Here is a 27,988-nt window from a genome sequence, read left to right as displayed (position 1 = left end):
GACACAGAAGCAGATGAGTTGTAACGCTTCCTGATTAAAATATATACTCCCAGCCCTATCTATACAAATCCTACTTGAGTTTTTCCAAAACTTTAGCTTTTTTAGTTGAGGTCACCCTTATTGAAAGATGTTTTGTAGGCCTGGGCCTTCACTGACAGGTAAATGGACAATACATAATAAGTAGGAAGCACCAATATTTTTTGTTAGCCAGGTCAAATGTCCCCAAGGACCAAGCAGATCCTCCAGGTTAGACCTTTTCAGGTAGCTGTAAGAGTGCTGCTGTTTAGGAGTACTCCCACCATTCCTACAACTGATGGAACTGTGCCACGTGGAGACTTCTTTCCAAAATCTTTTGTGTAGAAAGAGCCAAAAGGATGTGAAGGAAAGGTCTTCAGTAGGGGGTGTCATGACCCATGGGTCTTGAACCCAGGTCCGCAGGGTTCATAGGAGTAGGAACACCCCAATCCTCCATCTGGCAGCTTGCTGACAGTGGCCTACCTGGGACCTGTGAAGCCCAACCTCAGTATGAGGCTCTACTCGTGAGAGCAGATTGGCAGAGCCCCAGAGCAGCTGATTGACTCTACTGAAGCTAGCAGCAGGAACAGGAAGGTGACCAGACAGCTGGCTCTACCCTGCTCCGGACTGTGTACCTTGTGCTTCCTGCTGCTTGAAATTTCTTGGCATCCTGACTTGGCTTGGCTGCTGGCATCTGATTGGTGGTTCTGGCGCTCCAGTTTGTTTCTTGTCTTTGACCTGGTATCCTGACCCCACCTGATTCATGGTTCAGATCTCCAGTTTGTTTCCCACTTCTGATATCCCAGTAGACTGACCCAGCTGACTCCTGTCTCGTAACTGCGGACTCTGGCTCTGACTATTAGGTTTGGGTGCCCATAAGTGGGCTGTGACAGGCAAGGAAGGGGAGTTGGAGGAGAAAGGGAGCAGATGTCAAAAAGTACATGTGGATAACAGAACAGGTGATAGTGGGAGATGAAATACAGAGAAAAAGGAAACACTTGTGATTAACTTTCAGGAACATGAAAATTTGTTATATTAGACAGCTTGAAATGGTAAGTAATTTTTTGTTGTAGTTTTTTCCATGTAAACACTTGCTGTAATTGCCACAATGATGTTGCCTGATTTTGGTTTTTGAATGGTCCACAAAGCAATTTAAGATGAGCTCAAAAATAATATACAATTTAGGAACCTATGTTGTTTGACCACGGTGAAATGTATTAATGTCATTCACACTGTTGGACACTATTATCTACCAATCCCTAATGATATAGATATTCACACACTTTGGCCTAGGGGAAATGCTCCAGGGAGAGCGGGAGACAGTATAAAATGAATTCTAGTCTTTCCTCTTCTGCTGACTAATATTTTCGCTCTGTAGCTCTTACTAGATGTTCAGCTAGTAGGATGATTGTACTATAAGATCCTGAATAGAATAAAATTCATTTGGATAAGGTGGATAGTTTCCTCTGAAAATATTTGAGGTGGAATGTTGCTTGTACATGGTAATCAAACAGTTTTGACTGAACTAGTGCTTATTGTAGCTGTTGCTCATTATTTATTGGTGTAACCGTTTCTTACGTGTGCTACAGATAAACTACTTTTTGAGCAGCTACATAGAAAGTAAGTATGGGATAAAAGTACATAGTAAATATAACTCCTCCTGTATAAGCACTTTGTCCCCTAAGCTTTTAAAAATGTACATTCCTCAATGTATTGATGACCAATTAACAGACTTGCTATTATTTGGCTGGAAAAATGTTTCTGCATCAAATGTGTATACTTGCCTCCCTTCTATGAAATCACCACCTAGCACGCTACTTAACTCCAGATTTGCCTAGACTAGACAAGGCAGTGTTTAAGGCTTGCAAATGTGTTATCTAATCACAGCATAATCTCTACTTTTTCCTTAGCATAGATGCATGCTATTTAGCTGGTCACTGTTCACCCTCGGCGGTGACCAGCCACAAGGTGTTAACCTGAATCTGCACTAGGAAAATGTCATGGTTAGGTAAAATGTCTAAGCTTAATCTTGACCACTTTGCCTAATCTAGACCAGTGGTTTTCAACCTGTGGTCTATGGCCTAACATTTCCAAAGGGGTCTTCACCTCCACTTGAAATTTTTTTAGGGGTCCACAAATGAAAAAAGGTTGAAAACCACTGGTTTAGACACACCCTCAGAGGTGTTAGTGTCAACACCTAGTTGGGTCTGTTTAAATACCATAAGGTTTTGGATGGTCTAATGTCATGCACCAAACAAGGAAACAGTTGCTTGGTTGTCTTGTTCTTGCAACAGTTAAAATGTTCATGCAGTAGTATTTTTTTGGCAAACATCCATAAACAGCACGCTTCATAACCACAGATGTACAGTGTATTTGAGGACTCCAGAAGCTCTTGTCCTCTACTGCCAGGCTCTGTAGCTGGAGGTAAGGGCTTTCTGGTAACTTCCAAATGTGAGGCAGCACATTTTGAGTATAACTGTATGTTGAACACTTGCAGCTTCCTATCAACATTTGGGAGAAACTGCCTTTTTCGCTGGATATGATCTAAAGAACTTGTACCAGTTCATTGCTACCACCTAACCTTTGTAAAACTAACAAGATGTTTAGAGACAAGGCAGTGGACGTGTGTTGCAAGCTCAGTGCATTCTAACAATTTGTTGTAAAGCTTTTTCATTTGTTACAAATTTTTTCAGTGTAAATGGGGTTAAAAGCAAACAATCATGTGAAACAGCCTGTTCCCGGGCATAAGAAAGCAGGAAGAGCATTTGAAATTTCTATTGATAAGGGAGAATTTCAGACAAAGGATTTATCTTGCATTAAACAAAATGGTAATAGGTGCCTGAGAGTACATATTAATTACACAAGATTTTTTTTCGAAAGAACTTTACAGTTTAACTTGATACATGATGAAATGAAGAGCAAAAGAGTGATGGAGATTGGGAAGGGGAAAGACAGCGGTCACAGTAATAAAATGTGCAATTACTCACCAAAGGTGACATGATTGAAAGATGCTGGATTGATAGCCTTGGAGACTGAGGGCATCTATCTGTCTGAACTATACCTGTTCTGTAGTGGCTATACACCTTTCCCATACTGTCTTGCTAGCATGCATCAACCCTGCAGAAAAGGGCTGAGAAGGTTGATCAGTTTTCATGGCCATTCAGTCCTTTGTACCCCTGCTGAAGACTGCTAACAAAGTATGCAGTTGTGTGCACTTGATGTTAATGCTCGTCCACTGAGAACTGGACTAGGTCACCAACCCCTTTAGACGAGCTACCAACTGCCATCACATGGAAAGAACTTAAATTACTGACTGGAGCTGAATTTGCAGTGAATTTGAAGCCAGTTAGAAGTGAGACTCCATATGTCCCTGTTTGAGCATTTCAGCCCCTTGACTTTTTTAAATGCCTAAGCAAATAAGTTAATAGCAAACTTAGTAAAACGTTTTAAGTATAATACAGCTGTATCTTTCATTATTACTCAGGAAAATTTGCAAAGTATATTTAAGAGTACATAATGGGAAATTAAGTCGTAACATACCTTATGTTTCCAAAGTATCCAATTGTTTGGATGATTCAGGTGAGTAATATGTATCAGTAATTATTTAACATATTTTATATTGATAAAGTTGTATATGAAGAGAATAAATTAAATTGTTAGTACTTGAAACAAATATATAAAAACAAAGGTCCTGTTTTTACACAAAATTCCTCTTTGATAAAAATGGAGATACATAAAGCCTGAATCAACAAGTGCACTTTAATACTGTTCCATAAGGCAACTGCTACTTTTAAAATAACGAGCATTCATTTTCAGAATAGTAAATATAATATGTCAAGAATTAGAGGCTGTTGCAAAAGGCTTTGATAAGACTTTTTCAGTTTTGTTAAAGGATTACCCTCTTTTGATAACCACACTACTTTAGTAAAGGTGTGACTAATAGGACCTGTGCCTTTACCATGCAAGCTTCAGAGGAAAGTAACTACATTTTAAGTCTCTAAATATTAGGTATTTTACAAAGCATTAGACAGCAAATTGTCTTCAAACATATGTGCAAAAGCAGTTTTTGGTGCTGCTAATGGATCGTGCCTTGGGAGGGAAAGAACATATCTAGTAAATTTAAGTTTATGGTCCAAGCAAGGATGCAGGTTGAAGCTTGCCTCATTCTTGCCTTGCTTTCGGTGCTAATGTATTGTAGGGATCTGAAAATGTGATCTCTCTTTAATTTGCACAGCAACAAAGCATACCTTTTCAGGCTTATTTCTGTAACTAAATTTTAAATAAACTATTGCAAAATTCCTTCAAAGCAGCTAGTCTGTTAGGGAACCTATAATTTGGTTTCTGTTAATTTTAAAATGCTTTTTTTGCTGTTGCCCTGAGACCTTTGCCATCCTTTAACCCAGAGCAACATAGTGTAAACTATTTGAAAATAGTTGATATAATGGAAATGCTGTTATCCTTACCTAGTACGCTGTGTAACTGTGCTAGAGTACTCTCAAATGACTTAACTGAAATTACTGTGCTAGTCCACTTATATCGTAGTGTCTGTATTTATTACAATGCAATAAAAATGACCTTGTTGCAATAATAGTATGAGCTGTGGGCAGGAAGTTGAAATCAGATTATACATGCATACATTTATATATAGCTGAGGCTTCATTACTTGTATAATGCCACATTTTCAGGATTAAAACTAAACTACAGTTGTCAAATTCAGCAAACTGATTTTTGTGATGTTGCTTTATTCTTAAAACGTGTCTGCTAATTCACAGAATTCTGTAACTTACAGTGGCCTTGTTACACTGGTATAATTATCCGTTGTTGGTATTTGGTGTCTACAAAGGGTAAATTTGAAGCAGTGCTGAACTTGGTTTAACTACAGTTGTAGTGCGGTCAAACCATGTTCAGCAGTGCTTCAGAAATCATGGCAATGTTGCTAGCTGTAGATATGCTAGTGTCTCTTCCTGGCAAAAATGCTGGTCAGTGGGATTCTACTGAAATACCATATCCTGACTATGTTCATCTACATTAGCCTTTTTTTTTTTTACAGGTTTTCACTGGCATTGCATTTGTCAGTTGAGTGATGCTGCTGTTGGAAAAATGATGCTTCTGTTTACAGGACCAAATGCAAGTAGGATAGAGAAATAGTCACAGGAAAAAGGGCTGCAGAACACATAAAGAAGGGTGACTTAAGTAGTCCAGTTCTTGAAGCACTACCATATGTAAAACTGCCCTTTTGGTATGACTGAATCATGTCCTGTTAGAGCTATGCAGATCTCTTAGGGCAGGTCTACACTTACTTCCTGGTTCGGCGGCAGGCAATCGATCTTCTGGGATCGATCCCGGAAGTGCTCGCCGTCAACGCCGGTACTCCAGCTCGGCGAGAGGAGTACGCGGCATCGACGGGGGAGCCTGCCTGCCGCGTCTGGACCCGCGGTAAGTTCGGACTAAGGTACTTCGAATTCAGCTACGTTATTAACGTAGCTGAATTTGCGTACCTTAGTTCGAAGTGGGGGGTTAGTGTGGACCAGGCCTATAACTCTTGTTATTTAGTGCATTGTGTTTCTTTTGGAGAGAAGGATCAGGCTATGAGCAGTGGGAAATAATTGTCTCCAGTGTGTGTTTTTCATTTAATACTTTCTCTGCTGTCCTGGCAAGCACTTGTATTTTACCTGTTCCTCCTAGAACAGAGGTTCTCAAACTGTGGTCCGTGGATCACCAGTGGTTTGCAAGCTCCATTCAGGTGGTCCGCGGATAGTTCCTTCTAAGGTGCATGCCTGGGCGGCACCTGGAGAGACTCCCTCCTTCCCAGTCCCAGCTCGGGGGCTGCCGCAGTGGGGGAGAGGCCATATCCATCGCATTAGAAAGGTAAAGCTATTGATATTAAAATATGAGTTGTGTGCTTTTATTTGTAGAACAAAAAACAATTTTTTTATATTGTGTTTTTATCCAAAGTGCTTTACAATAGTTAGCTAACGGTACAAACATCATTTGGAAAGAACATTAAGTGGTTCGCCGAGACCCTCTGCAATTTTCAAGTGGTCTGTGGGAAAAAAAGTTTGAGAACCACTGTCCTAGAAAAATGAACTTGGGACCCAACAAAGGAAGAGGTTTACCTCTTAATTGGCTTCCCTCAATGCTTTTCCCACAGCACCACAACGTAGGCTCCTACTTTATTTAAAAAAAAAATAGCCTGTGCTGTAATTATAACAGGAGTACTTGTGGCACCTTAGAGACTAACAAATTTATTAGAGCATAAGCTTTCGTGGGCTACAACCCACATATATGCATATATGCATCCGAAGAAGTGGGTTGTAGCCCACGAAAGCTTATGCTCTAATAAATTTGTTAGTCTCTAAGGTGCCACAAGTACTCCTGTTATTTTTGCGGATACAGACTAACACGGCTGCTACTCTGAAATCTGTGCTGTAATTGTAATTCTTCATAGTAAAAGGTGGCACACCTTTTCAGAAAGGAATAGTGCTAGGCAACTTCAGGACCATAACCAAGATGTGGTGGATTTTCTTTGTTTTTGAGTTAGCCATGCCTTACGCTACCTATGTTGGAAATGAGATTACATAGTACTTTTACTGTTTGATGAAGTGGGTATTCACCCACGAAAGCTTATGCTCCAATACGTCTGTTAGTCTATAAGGTGCCACAGGACTCTTTGTTGCTTTTTACTGTTTATAGAGGCAATGTGCTCGTCAATCAGATATGCCCCATTTATTTTCTGTTTTGGGGGCAGGACTTGGAAAATTTGTCCAAGAATTAGGCCTACATGCCAAGCTGAATTAAAGTGGTGTTCCACTTCCTGCCTGCACCCTTGCCTGAACACCTGCTGGTTGTGTGATACCACTGTTTGGATGCAAAGACCCATAGTCTACTGCTGGTTGAATTCTGAGTCCCTGATTAATCCTGCTTCCCCCAAAACACCAAATCAGTTTATGCTGATTAGCCATAGCACAGATTAAATCCTCTAATATTGGGCTGCCCTAGTGAAATGACGTTGCCTCCAATATATTAATGATGGACAGCCCCTAAAATCATTTATGCTGGTCCTCACACTATACTGTCTACTGAGGTGGTGGAGGCTAAAGCTTTGCTCTCCTGGACTGGACTCTGGCCTCCTCACAATAAGGAGCAACAGGCTGAGGAGCAGGGAGGCCCTGACTAATTTGAAGACCAAGGGTGGTGTTCACACCCATCTGTCACTCTAGCAGGGGACCCTGGTGTGTGGATTATGGGTACCACCACCCTAACAATGACTCACTGCTGGAGTTGTGACATGACAGCAACAGCCCCTCCCCCCTGAATCTTTTGCTGAGCGACAGAAGGCCCTGACACACACACACACACACACACACCTCTCTACTTGTGTGGAGGGGGTCCCCTCAATTCCAGTAGGGAAATGACAGTCACCATGTGTACAGACTCTTCCCCAGCCAATCTACTCCCAACAACAGAAGTCACCACATTGCCACCCAGGGACAGCAGTAACATTGGAGCTGTTTCTTTTGCTGATTTGGGCAGACATCTCTGCATTGGTTATATTGGGCTTTGCATTTCCTTTAGCCATGAAGGCTAGAAGCATTGTTTTGAAATGAAAGCTTGAATTATTCAGAGGCTAATGGCCCTAGCTGGGGAAAGATTCCTGTTTGCCCCAAGTAGGGGCATTTTCAAGCACTGTCGGGAGATAGTGTTAATGTGACACTGCCAATTTCAAAATTACAGTTTTGTCTATATCTCTTTACCTATGCCACAAATTTTGACAAGACTTCTAGTATTTTCCCACAGCAAAAGATAAGTGCTTTTTAAGAAAATGACTCTGGAAACCATAAAAATTGATAGGGGATCTAGGTGCAAATATGATGCCTGAAACTACCTTAAAAAAAAAAAAAGGTTCAATTGACTAGATTTTGGTTGATACTGTGCTAGGGTTACCATATTTTAAGCCTCCAAAAAGAGGACACTCCACGGGCCCTGGCCCCGCCCCAACTCTGCTCCCAGCCCCGCCCATTCCCCACCCCCTGCCCTGGCCCCGCCCCAACTCCGCCCCCTCCCCTGAACGCTTTGCCCCCCCTGCTCCTCCCCCTCCCCTGCTTCCTGCGAACATTTGATTCGCGGGAAGCCTGAAGCAGGCAGGCAGCAGGTAAGCTGGGGCGGGAGGGCGCGAGGAGGCGCGGCCCAGTCCGGCCCCCCCGGCCGAGCGGCTACCTCCGGCGGCCGGTCGGCCCAGGCCAAGAGGCTCTGGCCCCAGCGTCTCCCGCCTGGCTCGGCTCGTGCCCGGGGGCGCTGGCCCCCGGCCGAGCACTGCCGGGCCCGGCCCTGGCCGTGCAGCCCCGGCCCGGCCCCCGGCCCAGCACCCCTGGCCGAGGGCCCCCGGCCCCGCAGCGCCGGCCCCTCCCTCCCTATTTTCCCGGACATGTCCGGCTTTTTGGGATTTCCTCCCGGACGGGGATTTGAGGCCCAAAAAGCCGGACATGTCCGGGAAAATCCGGACATATGGTAACCCTATACTGTGCCTTAAAGTTTGTTTCCTCCATCTTTGAAAAAGTGGTAAACATGCTGCCTGAAGGCAGAGTAAGTTTTTTTTTTTTTTTTTTTTTTAAATACTGGAGGCAAAGGGGTAGTTGAATACAGTACACTGGGTCCTTTTTGCATATTTGAAATAGCAGTACAAAGTAAAGCTTATGGTGGGAAAAGCAGTCTTGTGAAGCTTATGCTGGAAGAGAGATACTTTTTTAGGTATCTCTGTGTGTATGTCTGTTCTGATGCTTTGGGTAGGTTGTAAAGAAATAACTTTTTGCAAAGGTAGGACACTCACATAGTTTTAGATTCTTGGTGAAGACAACCTGATAGATGGAAGCAAACTTTGATTTTCATATTGGTTTTTCTGCATGGTTGTTAGAAAAGTCACATTGTCTTGCACTGTGTATCTACACTGAACTTCTTAAAATCTCCTTTTGTTGCACTATACCAGTATGCATCTGTGTGTGTGTGTGTGTGTGTGACTACAAAATGGTGGGATCCATAGCATCAACTAAGAGCTGGTATTTTACCACCACGTTATCAAATGCTGCTCAAAGCAAGTCTAGTCAAAACAATGGTAAATGCTTGAACCCTGTCTATATTAACTCTCCCAGCATTTCGGTCACCCCTAGAACTGCACAGGTGGTTAAGCAACAGGGGAATACTTGCTGCAAACTGCTATTGTAGACAAGGCCCTAGTGACATGTCACTATTTCTTATGTAAGCATCTGCTGAATACTTGTCCTTATGATGGAGGGTCAGGAAGGAGCAAAATGGGTCAGTTGATTCTAAGTAAATATCCAGTTTTTTAAATGGTGTTCTTTAAGTCTAGATAGGCAGCATATGGAAAACAAGCTAAAATATTTCTTCACATACACTGTGAAAGAGAAGTTTATATGAATATGTATCTTGTGTGGTATTGAGCAATGTGCCTCTATTGCAGGTTTTTAGTGTGAATTGGATAACCAATAAATAAAATAAGATGGCTGCAAAAGTGACAGATTTTGCTCTCTCAAACTAACTGAATTGTTGACTTACTGTAGTGGCAGTTCATATGTTAACCTAAGACTTTAATAATAAAAAAAAAAAAAAGGCCAAACAAACCCCAAGGTTTTTCTGAAGCAACTTTGAAGGATGCAGTTGAGTAGAATTTCAACAATTCACAATGCTGAGTTTCAGCCATTATGAAAGCAGGAAGTGTATTTCTAACACTCAATTGTTCCAGTCAAAAGAACATCCCCCACTGCCATATGTGGTAAGGGTTTGTCACTATCCCGCAAACCACTTCTGTGATACAGTGAATAAGCAAAATTAGTCTATGCAGCATTTCTAACTAGAATGGAACTTAGTTTTACAGACCCTTTAGAATGATTTGTCTTAATTTTAAAGGACTGCATGCGAATTTCCAATTGCCTTGTAAAAATATACTTGTCAAAAATTGTGAGTTGTATAGTGCATATAAATGAAGGGCTTGTAAACACCAGAACTGCCAGTAGAGTGCACGTGAGTGCTGTGCAAGGTGCATGCTGTCTGTGAAAGCACAGACTTTTGAGCTCTAACATCTCTGCTGTTTGATCTCTGAAATTTTCAGGGAAGTAATTTGGCAGTCTTACTAACTTTTGTCCCCAAAATACATGCTGCTGTGTATTGTGAACAGTTGTTTTAATTAGCATAAAGCCTATTCCTCTGATAGCTCTTCCTGGATGTCTTGCCATCAACTTAAACTTGGTCCAAAATGAATTCTCTTTCCTCTCACTGCCCACATCCTCCCCTGTTTGTTTCCTCTGCCCTGTAATCTGGAAATCCTCCAACTCCCACCTCCCTTACATCACATGTTCAGGCTATATCCTAATTTTGTTATGTTCTGACAAAGCTTTTCCAAGACCTTACGTTTTCTTTCTGGCTCTACAGCTAAATCTTTAGTGCAGGTTCTATCTCCCATCTTGACTACTGCAACATCCTCCTCTTTGGTCTCAGACACCTTAATCTTCCCCTTTATAGTCCATTCAAAACTCAGCAGCTAAGATCCTCTTCTAACCCTGCTTTTCTGACTGTTACCCCCATATTTGAATCCCACCTTCTTTTCCAAAGCATTAAATACAAGTTTCTTTCCTTGCCTTCAAAGGCTTTCATAACTCTGCCCCTCCTTGTTTATCTGTTGTTGGTTCTTGTGTGTATTCATCCACATCACAGAAGTCCATCTTGGGACTAGTCCATTAGTTCACTTCTCATGTCTTTGCACTCTCTACCATGCTGCCCCATACACACTGAAGGCCTTTCTTCTTCGAGTGATTGCTCATATAGTTTTCAATTAAGTGTGCACACGCTGCGTGCACAGTCGTCGGAAAGTTTTCCCCCTAGCAGCACCCGTCAGGTCGGCTGTGGAGCCCCCTGGAGTGGTGTCTTCATGGCGCTCAATATATGACTCTGCCGACCCGGTGCCTCTTCAGTTCCTTCTTACCACCAGTGATGGTCATTGGAACTGTGGCGTCTTGCTTTGCAAGCTCTCCATGTTTCCCTAGCTTCTGATTCAGACTGTTTGTATTTTGTAGTTGATTAGTTTTTAGTTAGTTCTTAGTTATAGTAGTTAGTTAGCTGTTGGGTTGGGGGTTTTACCCTCCACACCAACTGCATTCTCCTTGGGGGACTTATATGCCTAAGTCCCAGGGGTTCAAGCCCTGCAAGTCCTGTAACAAGCCCATGCCAACGTTGCTTAGTGTCTGGGGGAAGCACACCAAGCAGACAAGTGCAGGATTTGTAAAGGGTTTCGCCCCAGAACAAAAAAGGAGCGAGCCTTTCGCCTCAAGCAGCTCCTTATGGAGGCAGCACTTAAATTGCTGTGCCGATGTAGATTGCAGGACCCAGCACCGAGCTCACTGGTGCACAGCGCCCCAGTGGCAGTGGTAGAAGCGGCACTGCAGAAGAACTCTGGGAGAGACCGGAGGCAGGGGAGGAGTGGATCTCCGACTCAGAGACCCACCCCTTTGGAGCCGGCCAATGGGGCACGTCCCAGAGAGGAGCACCCAGGGCCGGACACTTTGGAGCCGGCACCGTCAACTTCGGCCCCACAAGGGGAACCATTTAGTCCGGTGCCATTGGACTCCCCGAGCCAGGTCACCGAGGAGGTGGAATTGCCGTCCACACCAGATACCTTTGAGGCCACAAGGGACCCCATTGGCAGGACGGCACTGTGGTCCCCAGTCCTTTGAGCCAAGACTCTGGGAAAGGGCCCGCAACGTGTGGCACTGTCTCAAGGCAAACTGGCGATGCTCTGTCCCTCAGCGATGCCACTTGCAATCAGCCGATCCTCACGCTGATCCCCGTTGCGCAGCAAGTGCCGCTCCTGGCACCGGTCATCCTGGCACCGGTCAGCGTCCCTGCACAGATCCTGATCGAGGCGCTGCTCCCCAGCCTTGTGCAGACAGGGTCTAGATACTCAGAGCAGGGCTGGCACTGGTTGGGCCGTGGAAAGCCTGAGGTGGGGGCAGGGCCAAGGTCTGCACAGTGGCAGGGACCAGCACAATGGCCATTTTGGACCCTGTGGGCGTACCACCAGGCCCAGGGCACCCACTCCAAGGGTTCCTGTTTGGCATCCTCTGAGTTGTGGGTGCCGGAGGCATCAGCCAGTCGCCCCACCCCTAGGGGTGCCGAGGAGGTGCCGGTCACTCCACCTCCCCTGGAACCAACCTCCGTTCCTGAGCCTGACCCAGGTGAGGTTGGCTCCTACTGAGAGGCAGGACAGGAGGCCCCTGGAGACCAAGAGGGTCAGGAGGACCCTGTTCCCCCATTAGTCTCCCCGGACGAGGTGCTTTCAGGCACCTCAGTCTCTGGACCGCCCCCCATAAACAGCCGTGCCCACCAGGAGCTCCTTTGCAGGTTGGCGCGAAATATGGGCTTGCAGGCCGAGGAGGTGGTGGAGTCGGAGGACCAGATGGTCGACATCTTGGCCCCAGAAGGCACATTGAGCATAGCTCTACCCCTCATCAAGACTATACAGGCCAATGCTAAGACCATTTGGCAAACCCCGGCCTCCATCCTTCCCACCACGAAGGGTGTGGAGAGGAAGTATTTCGTCCCATCTAAGGGGTACAAATACCTCTTCACACACCCGCAGCCTGGCTCATTGGTGGCTGCAGAAAACTAAAAGGAACGGTGGGGACAACAAGCCCCAGAGCCTAAGTCCAAGGATGCCAAGCGCCTAGATTTATTTGGGCGCAAAGTGTATTCTACGGGGAGAGTGCAACTCAGGATTGCCAACCAGCAGGCACTGTACCCTGCAGACTCAGCAGCACACACTTTATCCTCCAGTATTGCCATGAGGTGTAGTTCATGGCTGCAGGCCTCGGGACTCCTGCCCGAGGTTCAACAGACCATGCAGGACCTGCCTTTTGATGGGGCAGTTCTGTTTGCAGAGCAGACTGACTCTATGCTGCATAGCCTAAAGGACTCCAGGACTACCATGAAATCCTTGGGTATGTACACCCCGGCAACCCAACGTAAACATTTCAGGCCTCAGCAGCAGCATTCCTATCCTCCTCGACTGAGGTAGGACTTTTATAGGAGAAGGAGCAGCAATAGCAGATGAAAGCCTTCAAACCCTCCGCCCGGGCAGGACCAGGGCCCGACTAAACCATAGTTGGGTTCAAAGCAGGCCTTTTGAAGGTGCGCCTGAGGACGGCGCACCAGCCTCAATTCCGGATCCTTCCCCGTCTTTCTTGAATCGTCTGCCCCACTTCTACCGTGCTTGGTCCCAAACAACTTCAGACCACTGGGTTCTCCGTACAGTAGAAGTGGGATATTCTCTCCAATTCTGCTCCTACCCTCCCTCCAACTCCCCTTCCCCATCCCTCTTCAGGGACCCTTCTCATGAGCAACTCCTTATCCAGGAGGTGCGGGCACTCCTCACCATGGGAGTGGTGGAGGAGGTTCCTCAGGAGCTAAGGGGAAAGGGATTCTATTCCCGATATTACCTAAACCCCAAAGCCAAGGGGGATCTCAGACCCATTCTAGATCTACAAGGACTCAACAAGTTCATGGTAAAGTTGAAGTTCCACATGGTCTCTCTGGGCACCATTATTCCCTCTGTAGATCCAGGAGACTGGTACGCCGCCCTCAACATGAAAGACGCATACTTCCATATAGGTATTCGGCCTACACACAGGCGATTCCTACGCCTCGTGGTCGACCACAAACATCATCAATTCATGGTCCTTCCATTTGGCCTCTCAAAATCCCCCGAGTGTTCACCAAGTGCATGTTGGTCGTGGCTGCTTGCCTCCGTTGGAGGCAGGTGCAGGTATACCCCTTCCTCGACCACTGGCTGCTCAGGGGCCACACCAAGGGCAGGTAGAGTCTCAAGTCCGATTGGTCAGATCCACATTCAAGAGACTGGGTCTCCTCAACTTGAACAAGTCAACCTTGGCACCAACCCAAAGAATAGAATTAATCGCGGCGGTGTTAGACTCGGTTCAGGCAAGAGCACTTTTGCCAGAGTCCAGATTCCAAGCCATGACGGACATCATTCAAGGCCTCAGGCAATACCCGACCACTACAACAAGGGAATGCCTGAGTCTCCTCGGCCACATGGCAGCCTGCACTTGTGACCCAGTATGCCAGACTGAGGCTTCGGCCTCTACAGGCATGGCTCACTTTGGCCGATCTCCCAGGATGCAACAGCCTGAATTTAGTGGTGTCTGTGCCAGGGAAGGTGCTCGAGTCCCTTCAGTGGTGGGTCAACCCTCGGACAGTGTGCAAAGGAGTCCCCTTCAACAGCCCTCAGCCTTCCTTGTCCCAAGTAACGGATGCATCAGCTCTGGGAGGGGGTGTGCAGTTGGGAGACCTCCAAACACAGGGTCTTTGGTTGCAGGATAAGCTCTCCCTCCATATCAACATCAAGGAGCTGAGGGCAGTGCGACTAGCATGCCAGATCTTTCAGGCCCAACTACAAGGTCAGTGCGTAGCAGTTCTGACTGACAACACCACTGCCATGTTTTACATCAACAAGCAGAGTGCAGCCCGGTCCTCTCCCCTATGTCGGGAAGCCCTCCCTCTGTGGGAGTTCTGCATAGCCCACTTCCTTCACCTGAAGGCATCCTATCTACCAGGAGTTCAGAACGCACTGACGGACCACCTCAGCAGGTCCTTCTGCAATCACAAGTGGTCCATCCGGACAGATGTCATACACCTCATCTTCCAAAGGTGGGGGTTTCCCCAGGTCAATCTGTTCACCACTCAGAGCAACAAAAAGTGTCCAGTGTTCTGCTCCTTCCAGAGACACAGCCTGGGCTCAATCATGACGCATTCCTGCTACCCTGGGGAGGCTGCCTGCTCTGTCTTTCCCCTGTTCCCTCTCATGCACAAGGTCCTACTCACGGTCCGCAGGGATAGGGCAGAGATCATTCTGGTAGCACCAGCGTGGCCTCGACAACATTGGTACACCACACTCCTGGAACTGTCAGTGGACGCCTCAGTCACGTTGCCTCTCCTCCCTGACCTGATCACTCAGGACCACGATCGTCTTCATCCCCTGACCTGCAGTCCCTCCACCTCACGGCTTGGAAGCTTCATGGTTGAACTTCTGTGCTCAGAACAAATAAGGGTGGTCCTACTCAGCAGCAGAAAGCCCTGCACTAGAGCCACACATCTGGCAAAGTGGAAAAGATTTATGTGTTCATGTGACCAGCGTCGTACACCCCCTCTTCAGACACCTGTACCTCTCATCCTAGAGTACCTTCTGCACCTGAAACAGCAAGGCCTGGCAGTGTCCTCCATAATGGTACACCTCGCTGCTTCCACCCAGGAGCGTCTGGATGCTCTGTCTTTGCCACCCCTATGGTTGGTCCGTTCCTCAAGGGTCTGGAATGTCTACATCCCCAGATCAGACAGCCTGTCCCCACGTGGGACCTTAACCTGGTCCTCTCCAGGCTAATGGGGCCCCCTTTTGAACCGCTGGCAACTTGCTCCCTTCTCTATCTGTTGTGGAAGGTAGCCTTTCTGGTCACCATTACATCAGCAAGGAGAGTGTCTGAAGTAAAGGCCCTTACCTCAGACCCACCTTATATGGTTTTCCACAGGGATAAAGTGCAACTCAGACCTCGCCTGGCCTTTCTTCCTAAGGTTGTGTCACACTTCCACACTAGTAAGGACACTTTACTGCCTGTTTTTTATCCTAAGCCTCATGCCAGTAGCCGTGAGGGAGGCTGCACTCCCTGTATGTTTGCAAGCACTAGCCTTTTACATCGAGTGCACTAAGCCATTCAGGAAGTCGAACCAGTTATTCATAGTGGTGGCAGACTGGATGAAAGGTCTCCCGGTCTCATTTCAAAGAATATCTTCCTGGATCACGTCATACATCCACATGTGCTACGAGCTGGCCAAAATACCAGCCCTGGATCTTTTGATGCACTCCACGAGGGCTCAGGCCTCATCAGCGGCATTCCTGGCCCAGGTCCTGATACAAGAAATCTGCAGGGCAGCAACTTGGTCCTCGCTGTATATACGTTCACCTCTCATTACGCCATCATCCGGAATGCCAGAGATGATGCAGCTTTTGGCAGAGCGGTGCTTCAATCAGCAATTCCATAACTCCAACCCCACCGCCTAGGTAAGGCTTGGGTGTCACCTAATTGGAATCAATAGGAGCAATCACTCGTCCCACTTCTGAAGTGATCAAGTTAGTTAGTGATTAAGTGAGTTTGAGGGAGGAAAGGATGATGAAAAAACAGTTACTCACCTTCTCGTAACTGTTGTTCTTCGAGATGTGCTGTTCATATCCATTCCAAACCCGCCCGCCTTCCCCTCTGTCAAGAAGGAACTGAGGAGGTGCCGGGTCGGCAGCGTCATATATTGAGCGCCATGAAGGCTCCACTTCAGGGGACTCCACTGCTGACCCGACGGGTGCTACTGGGGGAAAACTTTCCGATGACTGTGCACGAGGGGTGCACACACCTAATTGGATGGGTATGAGCAACACATCTCGAAGAACAACAGTTACGAGAAGGTGAGTAACCATTTTTTCAACATCTTTTCCTCCCTCAAATACTTCCTCAGACTCCCTTCATCACTAGCTAACTTGATCACTTCAGAAGTGGGATAGCATTTGGGACTGTTTTTGAAATGTAATAAGTATATATTTTTGACTCTTTATTTGTACCATCCTTACCCTTGCGTGTCTTAGACTGAGAGTTCTTTGGGGCAGGGACAGTCTTCATACATGTGGACAGTGCTTAGTACATTGTCTGTGTTAATATACAAATTAATTCCACTTTTGAATTAATTAAATTATATCCGGGAATCCAAGTTGCTAGGGGGGTGTGCACTGACCTGCTGTGTAGTACTAGTACTTTTCCATTGGCTGGCAATTTAAATATGTGGTTTTTCTGCAGATTGTATTAAGAATAGATGCATAACACATTTGACTTACCACCAAAAAAACATTGAAAACTTACTGAGGAATGGAGGTTGTTAGGAACAGAGGTATTGTTAAGCAAGACCAATGGTTCATAGGGTTCAGTCTACTGCTTCTGTCATTGGGCTATACTGATAGAGAGCTTATTTTCTCCCTAGTTTTATAGTTGGTTATGCAACAATTTTGCCTTGGGAGGGTTGATTCTCCCCCCCCCCCCCCCCATAGTATCAGTTTCTGGAAAATGAAACTTTAGTATAGTGGTTTTCAACCTGTGTTCCGCAGATCCCTGTGTGTCCACAGACTGTCCAAGATTTCCAAAGGGGGGGGTCTGCACCTCCATTCAAAAATTTGTAGGGGTCCACAGATGAAAAAAGGTTGAAAACCACTGTACTAGACCATGCAGTCCACTTTGCCAATCCAAGATTATTCCATGTTGTACATATACTAGTGGTTTTATCTTGTCTAGCTTTATATAGGCAAAACAAAGAAGATTCCCCATCTTTATTTGGGAAACTGTTCCATAGTCTAATACATCTCTCTTAATGCCATTATTCCTAAAGTATATGACTTTCTTATGCTAAGTAAGTTTTTGCTTAAGTGTTCAAATAATTTAAATACACCTCTACCCCAATATAACACGAATTCGGATATAACGCGGTAAAGCAGTGCTCCGGGGGGTGGGGCTGCGCACTCCGGCGGATCAAAGCAAGTTCGATATAACGCGGTTTCACCTATAACGCGGTAAGATTTTTTTGGCTCCCGAGAACAGCGTTATATCGGGGTAAAGGTGTATTTACATACTTACGTTGTCCTTTATTTGGCACTTTTTATTAATTAATATTAACTATTCTTTCTGGAAGATCTTTTAATGTTTTAGGCACAAATATAAAAAGGCATGGTCCCTGCCCTCCAAAAATCACAAAGATGCAAGTGTTGGCCACAATTTGAAAATATTAATGTTTAACTACTCTGCTTTTGTGTGGTTTTTATGCTTAGTCTCTGTATACTATCTCCAGCTAACCCTTAACCTAGCCATTATAAGTTGATTAGTAGTAATCAAGTTGTGTGTGTATCTACCTTGCTCTTTTAAACTTTCCTTTTATATGTTGATCCTTCTACTTCTAGTGTTCAGAACCAAACACAGTATTCTAGTTGCAACTTCACTATAGCCGTACTGAAGGGATTATTACTTACTCTGAAATGATTGCAAACTCATGTCTACCTAGCTGTCTGCTGAACGTTCATCTACATGAGGAAAACTTGTGCTTACCAGTAGTGCAAACTGTATGTAGATGGGACACAAGGTTAACTTAAACTTAAGTCTCCCTTTCCTTCACCCTGCTTGGAGTTGAGGACAAAACGTATCTATTAAAGTCCATTTATGTTATCTTTTGCTTTCTCTTCATCCATTAACTTTGTAATTTTCTCATAGTAATAACTGGCCAAGTATTCTACAGTTGTTTAATAACGTAGTAAAAGCATCCTGATTGGTTAATAACTTAGATTGATTAATAATTAAATCACATGGTGTTTTAATATATGCTGCAAAGAGTCGCAGGAGACACATTTAAAGAGCCACTTGCGGCTCCTGGGCCTCAGTCTAAGTATGTCTTGCCTTAGAGTGTTTGATCAAAACCAGCTAATAGATTGTTGCTTCACTTTACCACTTCATGATGTATAAAGAAGACACAAAAGGTTTGTCAAAACATTTTCTCCATTTTTTGTCTTTGAAATAGCAGGAATATCAAGTCAGGTTTTCCATGGTTTTGCTGGAAGACTTGTAGTTCTCAAATGCTATTTGCAGTCTTTCTCAGACTTATAATTGAAGGGGCAGAGCCTTGAATCTAAACCAACTCTTTGTGTTTTAGTCATTTCTTAATCTGATATTAATAAAAACTATTGAGTTTTAAGCAGTCTGAATAAAAATTGCTTCCCCTTTAGTCAGGTTCTACTTGCTTGGTACTTGTGAAGTCATTCTACCAGTTTCGCAGTTGATAATCTTCTGTAGACTTGAATTTCCAAGGTTTAAAAAAAAAAAAAAACCCCACAAAAACACAAAAAAAGCCCCACAGAAAACCCTCTAATACTTCAGGTCATCTTTATGCATCATAGAGAAGCGCAAAATCCCAGCACATGTTCAACTCTTATCCTTTGCAGGTTACCTTTAAGGGGGGAGGGGGGGAAGGGGAGTTAAATATCTGATTTCGGGCCAATTAATCTCCTTGCATTAATGGTTCAACTTTCTCTCAACTAGATTTTCCTCTGGATATATTTATGTAACCTCTTTGTTTCCCTGGGTTAACACTGATTTAGTTGTATTTGCTACCATGCTCTTACCTGGAAATCTTAACTGATTTATTTTTGTTAGCTTTCCTCTATTCTACTTAAAGTGCTTTTTAAACCTTGATCTCTGATCAATCCCTTATTAAGCAATATTGGTGTGGGGTTTTTACATCTTAAGAGAAACTGTAGTCCATTGCCTTTTCTTCCTGGCCGTAACATCTCATTTTTAAGGGGTGTAAAGTAGAACTTTATGTTTGCAGCATTTAATGTTCCAGATATTTTAATTGTTTGAGTACAGTTGTTACTCAGGAGAGATTGAAAGAGGAAGGGTGAGTTATGAATAAGGCTACGTTTTAGTCACGGGTAATTTTAGTTAGTCATGGACAGGTCACGGGCAGTAAACAAAAATTCACAGCCCATGACCTGTCCATGACTTGTACTATATAACCCTGACTAAATCTTGCCACGGGTGCTCGCGGGGGGGCGGGCAACGTGTGGTCCGGGACTCCTGCTGGTGCTGGATGGGATAGAGGGGTTGGTGGGCCTGGCAGGCTCCCTGGAAGTGGCGACATGTCCCTCTCTCAGCTCCTAGCTCCACGCGCTACCCCCGCCCCAAGTGCCGGCTCCACAGGCGGAGGCAGCGCACGGAGCTAGGAGCTGAGAGGGAGGGACATGTCACCGCTTCCAGGGAGCCTCCCAAGGTAAGCGCTGCCTAGAGTCCTCACCCCCTCCTGCGCCCCAACCCCCAGCCCTGATCCCCCTCCCACACTTGAACTCCTGCTGCTGCTGGGGGAGGGGGAGGAGAAGGGGTCGTGGCCTGAGACTGTCCCAGCCGCAGCTGATGCGGCTGGCCCAGGGCTGCCCGAGCTCCTCAGGCGGCCCCTGGGCCAGCCTCACCGGCCACTGCAGAAGTCCTGGAGGTCCCAGAAAGTTACAGAATCCATGACTTCCATGACCTTCATGACACACTCACAGCCTTAATTATGAATAGATTTGTTTTTGAAGTACAATGTGCTGCAAGTACAATAGTGATGTGCTTCATTTGCTCAAAGCTTTCATTATGTTGAGACGTTAACGTTGCTTAAACTTTAACATCTTTATTTCAGAGGTTAAGAAGATTATCAACCAAATATAGAACTGAAAAAATCTATCCAACAGTCACTGGAGAAAAAGAAGAAAATGTTAAAAAGAACAGATATAAGGACATACTGCCATGTAAGTTTTGATTCTACTACAGAACAAAGAAAAATGTTAATTATCCTTGTTAATGTACCTTCCCAGTTTTACTAGTCACATTCTGTTGAACAGTTAAATTAGATGGAAATTATTCTCTGCATAAAGGTTCGCTGTCAGGACTCTCTTAATCGGCCTTTAAAGTGAAATGTTGCCCTGGTATATATGGTTATTTCAGCCTCCTAGTTTCTATTTTAAAATTACTTTACTTTCCAAAACAAACTTGCGGTGAATAGTGGACTTTGGTTTCCAGGCCTGTCAAACCAGCACGTTTCACGTCACAAGCACCAAATTCATTGTTACTCAAAATTAATTCAGTCTTGAAATTTAATTCAGGTTTGGGTGTCTAACATTGATGCCCCCTCCCTTCCCTTAAGGGGATCAGAAATTACTTATTTGGGGTGGGAAGTGAAGGCATACCAATGTAAACTGTGGATATGGCTTTGTTTGTGGTATGACAGATACTTCTTATACACAGGCTAAATTTAAACCCTGACCAAGAGCTTTTGGGGGAAAATTTCAATCCCTGGTGAGTCTTTTTTGTTTTGTTTTTATATTTTGGTAGCGCCCAGTTAGGATTGGTGCCCCATTGTATTGGACACTATATAAACACATAGGAAGACCTGGTCCCTGGCAGAAGAGCTTATGGGATGGAATGACAAAGGTATCATAAAATCATACTTTTACATAGGTTCAGTGTAAACCCTTTCAGCAATTCATTCATTTGTTGGTCTAACATAAGCAAGTGGCAAAGAGCTCAGATACAAAAACCATATCTTGAGAACAGAGTGGCCATTAATCCAGTCCCAGGAGGTTAGAGAAGTGCAGGGATTTATTTCATACTTTGCTGTTCCAGAAATGATGCTAGGTCTGCAACCAGTTCTGAATTTAAAAAAGGTTGTCATCATCTTCAGTCTCAGCTTTCAGCATGGAATCCTTAAAGTCCATTATTCAATCAGTGCACTTGAGTACATTCTATGTTCTCTGAATCTTGTATACTTCCATGCTTCATCTCTACTGTTTGCCATCCTGGGGCAGCACTTTCAGCAACAAGCCCTACCTTTTGGACTGGCTACATCCACAAGTACAATTACCAAGATTATGATAGTGTTGGCTGCAGCACTGAAAGAAAAGGCAGGTGTCCACCCTTACCTGGATGACTGGTTGGAGCTAATTTGTAAACAACAGCCAGGCCGGCAGTGTCGGAGGTTTGCAGTTTCCCAATAAGCAGTGAGTAGGTAATAAACCAGAAGAGTTCTGTCAGTGTCTAGCAGGAGCTGGTAGGTCATGGAGCAAGATTAAAAGCCCTAATAAGCAGCCTCTACAAGATAAAATGACAAAGCTTTGATTCTTCATCAGAAGAACAGTGTGGAGTTGCTGCAGGCACTAGGATCAGTGGTGGAAAGTCAAGTTGTAGTGCCCTTAGCCTACTTCCCCAATAGTCCATTTGAAATCTTTCTGGTGCAGTAGAAGGAAGTTGGGATACCACCGATGATTTTATATCTGAAGATATCTAAGAAGGTGTGGCATTATCTGAAACAGTCATTCCTTTGTGGATAGCAACTATCTGTTGACCACTTCTGGAGTGGAAGGTGTTGAACACAGATGCCAACCTACAGGGTTAGGATGCTCATTTAGGGAAAGCAATAGTCCAGGGCTAATGAACAGAGAATGAATGAAAGTGATTCATAAACAGGCCAGAGACCAATGCAGTGAGGTTCTTTGTATTGAATTTTCAGAACAAGTGACAGTTGTCTAGAAGAGTTTCAGTTGGAGTAGTGCCATGATTGATAGATGATGATATAGATTAACTGCCAGGGAGGCACAAGAAGGTTAATGGTTTCTAAGTCCCTAGACCTCTTGATGTCATGGGCAGAAAGAAATCTTTCCAGTCTGTCAGTGGCTGACAGATAGTGAGGGCTCCAAGAGTCTGCAGCTCCCCACCTTGGTCTGAAATAGTCCAAATTTGATGTCTTTTCAGCATGTCTGGAAGGTCATCTTTGATAGGAACTTATGGAGAAGGCTAAACGTATGCTTCCTATAACAATAAAGGGGTGGAAAGAAGTCTTGTTAGATGTCTGGTTGGTCAATTGGTGCACTGTTGAATGATCATTTTAACGTCGCTTAGATTTAATTTTGGAGGTAATGGTGTGCTTGGGCACTTAGAGCCTTTGTTTGTCTTTTTAGTTATTTAAATATAAATGTACTAGAAAAAATACCCATATTAGTTCTGCAGAACACAGCTGTATGCAGGGGAGTTGGGAACTGAATTAAGTGTTCAACAGCTATATGAAAAGCGCGGCAGACCTCAGGTGAATTTGGTGGCATTCAGGAAAATCAGAAGTCTAGAAGTACAATTCCTGCTCAGTTGAGGTGTGAGAATATTTTCAAATATTCAGGAGGTCCTTCAGTGAACTAGGGAAGAAAAGATTTTATGTTGGTATTGAAGTAAAAACCAGAAAACTTTTTTGGGAAAAACTCTTATGGATCCTTTTGTCATAAAGGAGAATAAAAGGCAATAGATTTTTGTAAAGCATTTGCCAGTCTTTAAATTCTGCAGAAACTGCTTTTGCCACCAGAGAGAAGTATATGTATGACATACTCGTTACTATATTCTATTCTAGTTCCAACCTAAACAAATCAGTGCATGTTTTATTTTAGGCTGCTTACACAGCTTTTAATACACTACCTTAAATTCTGTTTTAATTTAAAATGTTGAACATGAATTATCCAGAGGGACCAATTTTTAAACTCTAAACTGGAACCATAAATGTGTGTTAATATATCCAGGGTTTGGTGTATTCTGTAATCCATAGAATTTGCCACAGAATTCACCCTCTCCTACAGAATTGTACTCCAGGATCTCAGCTCTCATTTTTAAAAAAAAAAAAAAGGCTTCTGGAATTGTAAGGGTTACAGAGAATCTGGAAAACAAAAAAGATAAACCAGTGCAGTGTGTTCCTTCTGGAGTTCCAGACAGCCTGAAACAGTAGCTCAAAGAGGTGTGAACTGCCCCACTCATTTGAGTGATGCTCCATTAACTCAGCAATTCTGCAGCTGTGATGTTTGCCATTTTCCCCAAAATGTTACATTTCAACATTTCTCCCAGAGACTTTGCCATTGTTTGGCTATAATGAAACTGGATGGGGTTTGACTAGACTACGACTTTATTCCTAAATGTCAGGTAGTACCTGACAGATAAAAGTGTACAGTGCAGGTAATTCCATAATCAATTACTTATACCCTAAGGCTGACAAGTGGACCTTAGTCTCCCTGAATAATTCTGGTGCCTCTTATACTGTGTCTGGATGAGCAATTACCAATCCCCCATGCCATATGTGAATTTGGCCCCCTCCCTATTCACATAGCTCCTAGCCTTGTCAACCCAAGGGGGCTTAACAGTTTCCTGCCACACCCTGTATTGCAACATGTCTGACCAAGTAATTTTTACTCCTGGAAAAGTTCCAGGATCTGCCCCAAGTCCCTCTTTGCTCTGATCATTAAGTCCACCCCTTTACACATTCCCAAATCATTGTGGTTCACTTTGGGGAAAAATCATATCTGGTGCCTGCTCACGGGCCACCACAGTGTACAGAAGGGACAACAGCTGGTCCCATAACATGCATGGTCCCATAACAGCTGGTCCGTCTAAAGCACCTGGTGTTGGCCACTGTCGGAAGACAGGATACTGGGCTAGATGGACCATTGGTCTGACCCAGTATGGCTATTCTTATGTTCTTATGCCCCCTCCTCCCATGCCAGCTTAGGGCTGCTTCACCACTGAGGTCTAGCTGCAACCTCCAGGCAACTTGAAAGTCTGTCTATGCGCCCAGTAAACAATATTGTGCCCGCAGATCCACACCAATGTCTGTGTGGCTCATTTGCCAACATCTGGAATACAAACACAAAGGAAAATTAACACTGATTTCCCCACCTGGGGGTCTCACGTACATTCTGTATGCTTCAGAGTGTCAACACCTAATTGCCTGAGTTGCACTAGCTCTCAGACCCAGCTAGGCTGCTGCTGTTGCTGCCCCAATCCTGAATGAGTGAACCAAACTCGTGCTGGAAGTCCCAACTTCATCAGACCCCACCTTAAAACTGTAACAAACTGGTACGTTGTGAGGGGACTCCCGTCACCATGAATCATGAGGGGGCACATCCCTCCCTGGCCTTAATGCCAGATATGCCCTCAGTCTCCACAGGGCAGATCCCAGGCTCATCCCCCTCCTGTAGAATAATGGATTCACCCCACCTCCTTGATCTATCTTTGACCTACTGAAACTATCTTTGACTCCCTCAAAGTTAATATGACCAATCGTCCCTCCCAGTGTATATCCCTCAATTCCATAGCCCTTCCAGAAGAGTCCCTATAGAACCCAGGTACTAGTTCATTGATCCTAAAAGTTCCAAAATGTGCTAACAGAAATGCCACCCTGAATAAGCCTACCTCTTGTCCACAATGATGTGTGGGCTTTACGTTCCACACCAGATCCTTAAGCACAGTAACAGTGATGGGACGGCATGTATCTTCCTTAGGGCTGGTGCCTGGAAGTTTCTAGCAGGATGGTCTCAAAACTAAAAATGCACTACAAGAATCTGAGTAACCATTCAGCCTATTGACCAACGTAAGGACCGGTAGGTGAGTGGAGATGGTTGATGATGCCAGTTGCCAGGTTGCTAATGACACCATGTACTGCAGCACTCGTTCGTCCATTATGGGCTATATGGGTAACATGCCCTTTTGCTCCTGAAATTGAACAAAATCATTAAGACTTCTTTTGTAGCTCTGCAATGTTCACAGAGCCACCTATCTCTGCACTACAATGACAGTTGTCATACACCAAGGTTCCGTAGTGCTAGCAGCATCTATTTGGGTTCCTTGCTGGCTTCTGATGCTGGCTACCAGAATCTGTCCATCTGAAAATGAGACAATGCATCTGATATATTATCAACCCTGGGCATGTGTCTGGAAGAGAAACAGATATTAAAACTTAAATGTAGTACAAATGCCTTTACATACCTCATAACTCTGTGATCTGGAGGACCAGTAACTGACAACATATATCACCACCATGTTGTCAGACCAGAAATAGACGCTTTTATTAGCAAACTCTGTTCCCCAAATGACCACTGCAACCAAATGAGAAAATGTTCCAAAAATGTTTTATTCTGTGGTATCCCTATTTGTATTCATATGAAGGGTCATTTTGGGGTGCATGACCTGTCTTGGTAAAACACACTCAGATGACTTGGGAGGTACAGGTTTTGGGGTATCTTTAAACCATCTGCAAGTATCCATTCCTCCCTCTACAATGACACTGCATTAAAATGGCTTGGAAACTGTTCCCAACCCCCCAAATCCTCCTTTATCTCTCTAGTAACGCTTAGAAAATGGTGAGGTCTGTCTCTGCTTGCAGAGGCATTCTGTGCCTTGCTTGCAGCATCCAGACCCAGGACTGCCACTTGGCAGGCAAAGTTAAGATGCCCAATTAACAGATTGTAGCTCGTGGAGTGTAACTTTTATGGCCCCCTACCTCTCCTGATCAAGCCCAATAGCTCCAGAAGCTTATCCTAAGGGAGTTTATATACCTACATAGGTCAGCGTTGTGGAAGGCCCCTCTGTTTTTTTTCCCCTCTTCTGGGGTACCCCCAGTTTTTTAGCTAGTGCCTGAAAGTTGTTCATCAGGCTAACACACTCATCCAAATTTACCCTGCCCATGTATAAAGACACCTAAGTTATGCACTACCTGCCAGCATCACAGCCCTGTGTAGCATTGTACTAAATTTCTCAAATGCCAAACAGGATATTGCCCATCCCATGGACATAACTTTATCAAAATAATATTATCCTTTAACATTTTGGGTTTCTGTTTCAAAGTTGGAAGGATGCACTGGTAGCGGTCGACAAGCAGACTTGATATCACACTTGGCCATCAGTGACCTGGGGCCATAAGACCTAACCATGTGCACAGACCACAAGTCTGGGTCTATTCCATTGTTAACGGAGCTACCCCATGAGTATCACAGGTGGTGAATTAAATGATATTCACTTGGAACTTCCTTAGGGACCAAGTTCAGGGGAGAAATCCACATGTTCTGTATCGGTAGATGATTGCATGGCCCTGTTACCCTATTCTTTAATTCTTGTGTAATCTTTTTCTTTACAATATGACCCATTGTCACTAAGGGCTTCAAATTTTTGGACATAATGACTTATTTCCCCTGTAAAGGGGATCCTAAATCCCTCAGTAAACCCATCCCACAAATATGCCCCATCTATCTTGTTAGCATAATCCCAAAGGGACACTTAACTCCTCCAGCTTAATTGGAGATGACACTTTTTGTCCAGCCCCCCATTTTTAGCTCACCCCCACCCTTCCTGTGCCTTGGCCCCCATACCTTGCTCTGGCCCCCAGGGATCTGTGGGCAGCACCTGACTTACCCATCCATTCTGTTTCGCTACTGCAGCCTTCCACAGTTGCTGTGGTAATTGCAGGCTTTGTGGCTCTAAAGCACATTTTGCAAGCATGCCTAAATTTTCAGATGCTACGAAAACTACTTTCATTAAATGCCCAGCAAATGTCATTATGAGCCTCAGGCTTCTGGTGGGCTTACTGCAGAATGAACTGTCAGTATGGAAACCAGCCTGTGGTGTCATCTACTCTAACCTCATGATGTGGTATGTCCCACTGGTTTGTGTTGCTGCCCACAATCTAAAATGTTCCTCATAGATAAACCAAGCCATGCCCCATAACGTACGATATGTGCACCTGATTATATCCATATATTTGAACAGTGCTATCTAGGTAAGCCTCTGCAAAAAGCCCACATAGATCAGGAAGGCAGCTTCACAGTTTTCCCATGTTCTAGTCACCTGTGGCTGCTTGGGCATTTCATTGCCCTACTTGCTTTGCCCCAACTTACTCTCTGTCAGCACCTCCCTGTGCAACAGTGAGATGTCTACAAAGTCACCTCTCAACATTTTATCTTTAGTTGTGCTGAGAAAGTGAACTCCCATTGGGTCAGCCACCCCAGCATAACCATACTCATGACTGGCATCCTCAGTGCCCTGTTCCTCACCAGTTGCCCCTGGGAAAGCAATTCTGTCCTGGGAATTCACGTTCCCAATCAGTGGGTGAGTTGTAGGGTTCTCATACATCAGCCGCCCCCTCCCCCCCTTAAGGGCTTCTGCCCCCTGGTGAGCAGTCTGCCTCATGTGATGATCACCTGTCTCCCAAGCTGGAGCTTGGGTTTCCATTAAAACCACTTCCAGACCTCCCTCACCCATGGAAGCTCCCAGCTGCTGCAACAACTGAAGGCTGTGTAATGCCATAACTTCTGTAGAAGGTGTGTGTACTCCAGACATCTCCAACACAGCTCTTAGGAGACCAGATCCCCACATAGCCTGTTTGCTTGTTCTGCTACTCCACTAGGTTCAGTGTCTCCTGCCCTCTTGGAGGGAGGGGGTAAGAGACCACCTTCCCATCTCGCCCACTTTTCCTCTCCGGGGACCTA

At 44.8% G+C, this 27,988-nt stretch overlaps 1 protein-coding gene across 1 annotated transcript in view; it reads left to right on the top strand.

Moving 5' to 3' along the window:
* The window catches only part of PTPN12 (protein tyrosine phosphatase non-receptor type 12), a 141,651-nt gene that overhangs the window by 41,915 nt on the left and 71,748 nt on the right, over nt 1-27,988 (top strand). The window contains exon 2 of the mRNA XM_065411744.1: nt 20,344-20,452. Within this exon, the coding sequence (XP_065267816.1) occupies nt 20,344-20,452 (109 nt within the window). The remainder of the gene's footprint in view (nt 1-20,343; nt 20,453-27,988) is intronic.

Source organism: Emys orbicularis, chromosome 1 (assembly GCF_028017835.1).
Source record: "Emys orbicularis isolate rEmyOrb1 chromosome 1, rEmyOrb1.hap1, whole genome shotgun sequence".
Taxonomy (NCBI): Eukaryota; Metazoa; Chordata; order Testudines; family Emydidae; genus Emys; species Emys orbicularis.
The sequence above is the reverse complement of the archived record's forward strand: the minus strand, read 5'-3'. Positions and strand labels throughout refer to the sequence as shown.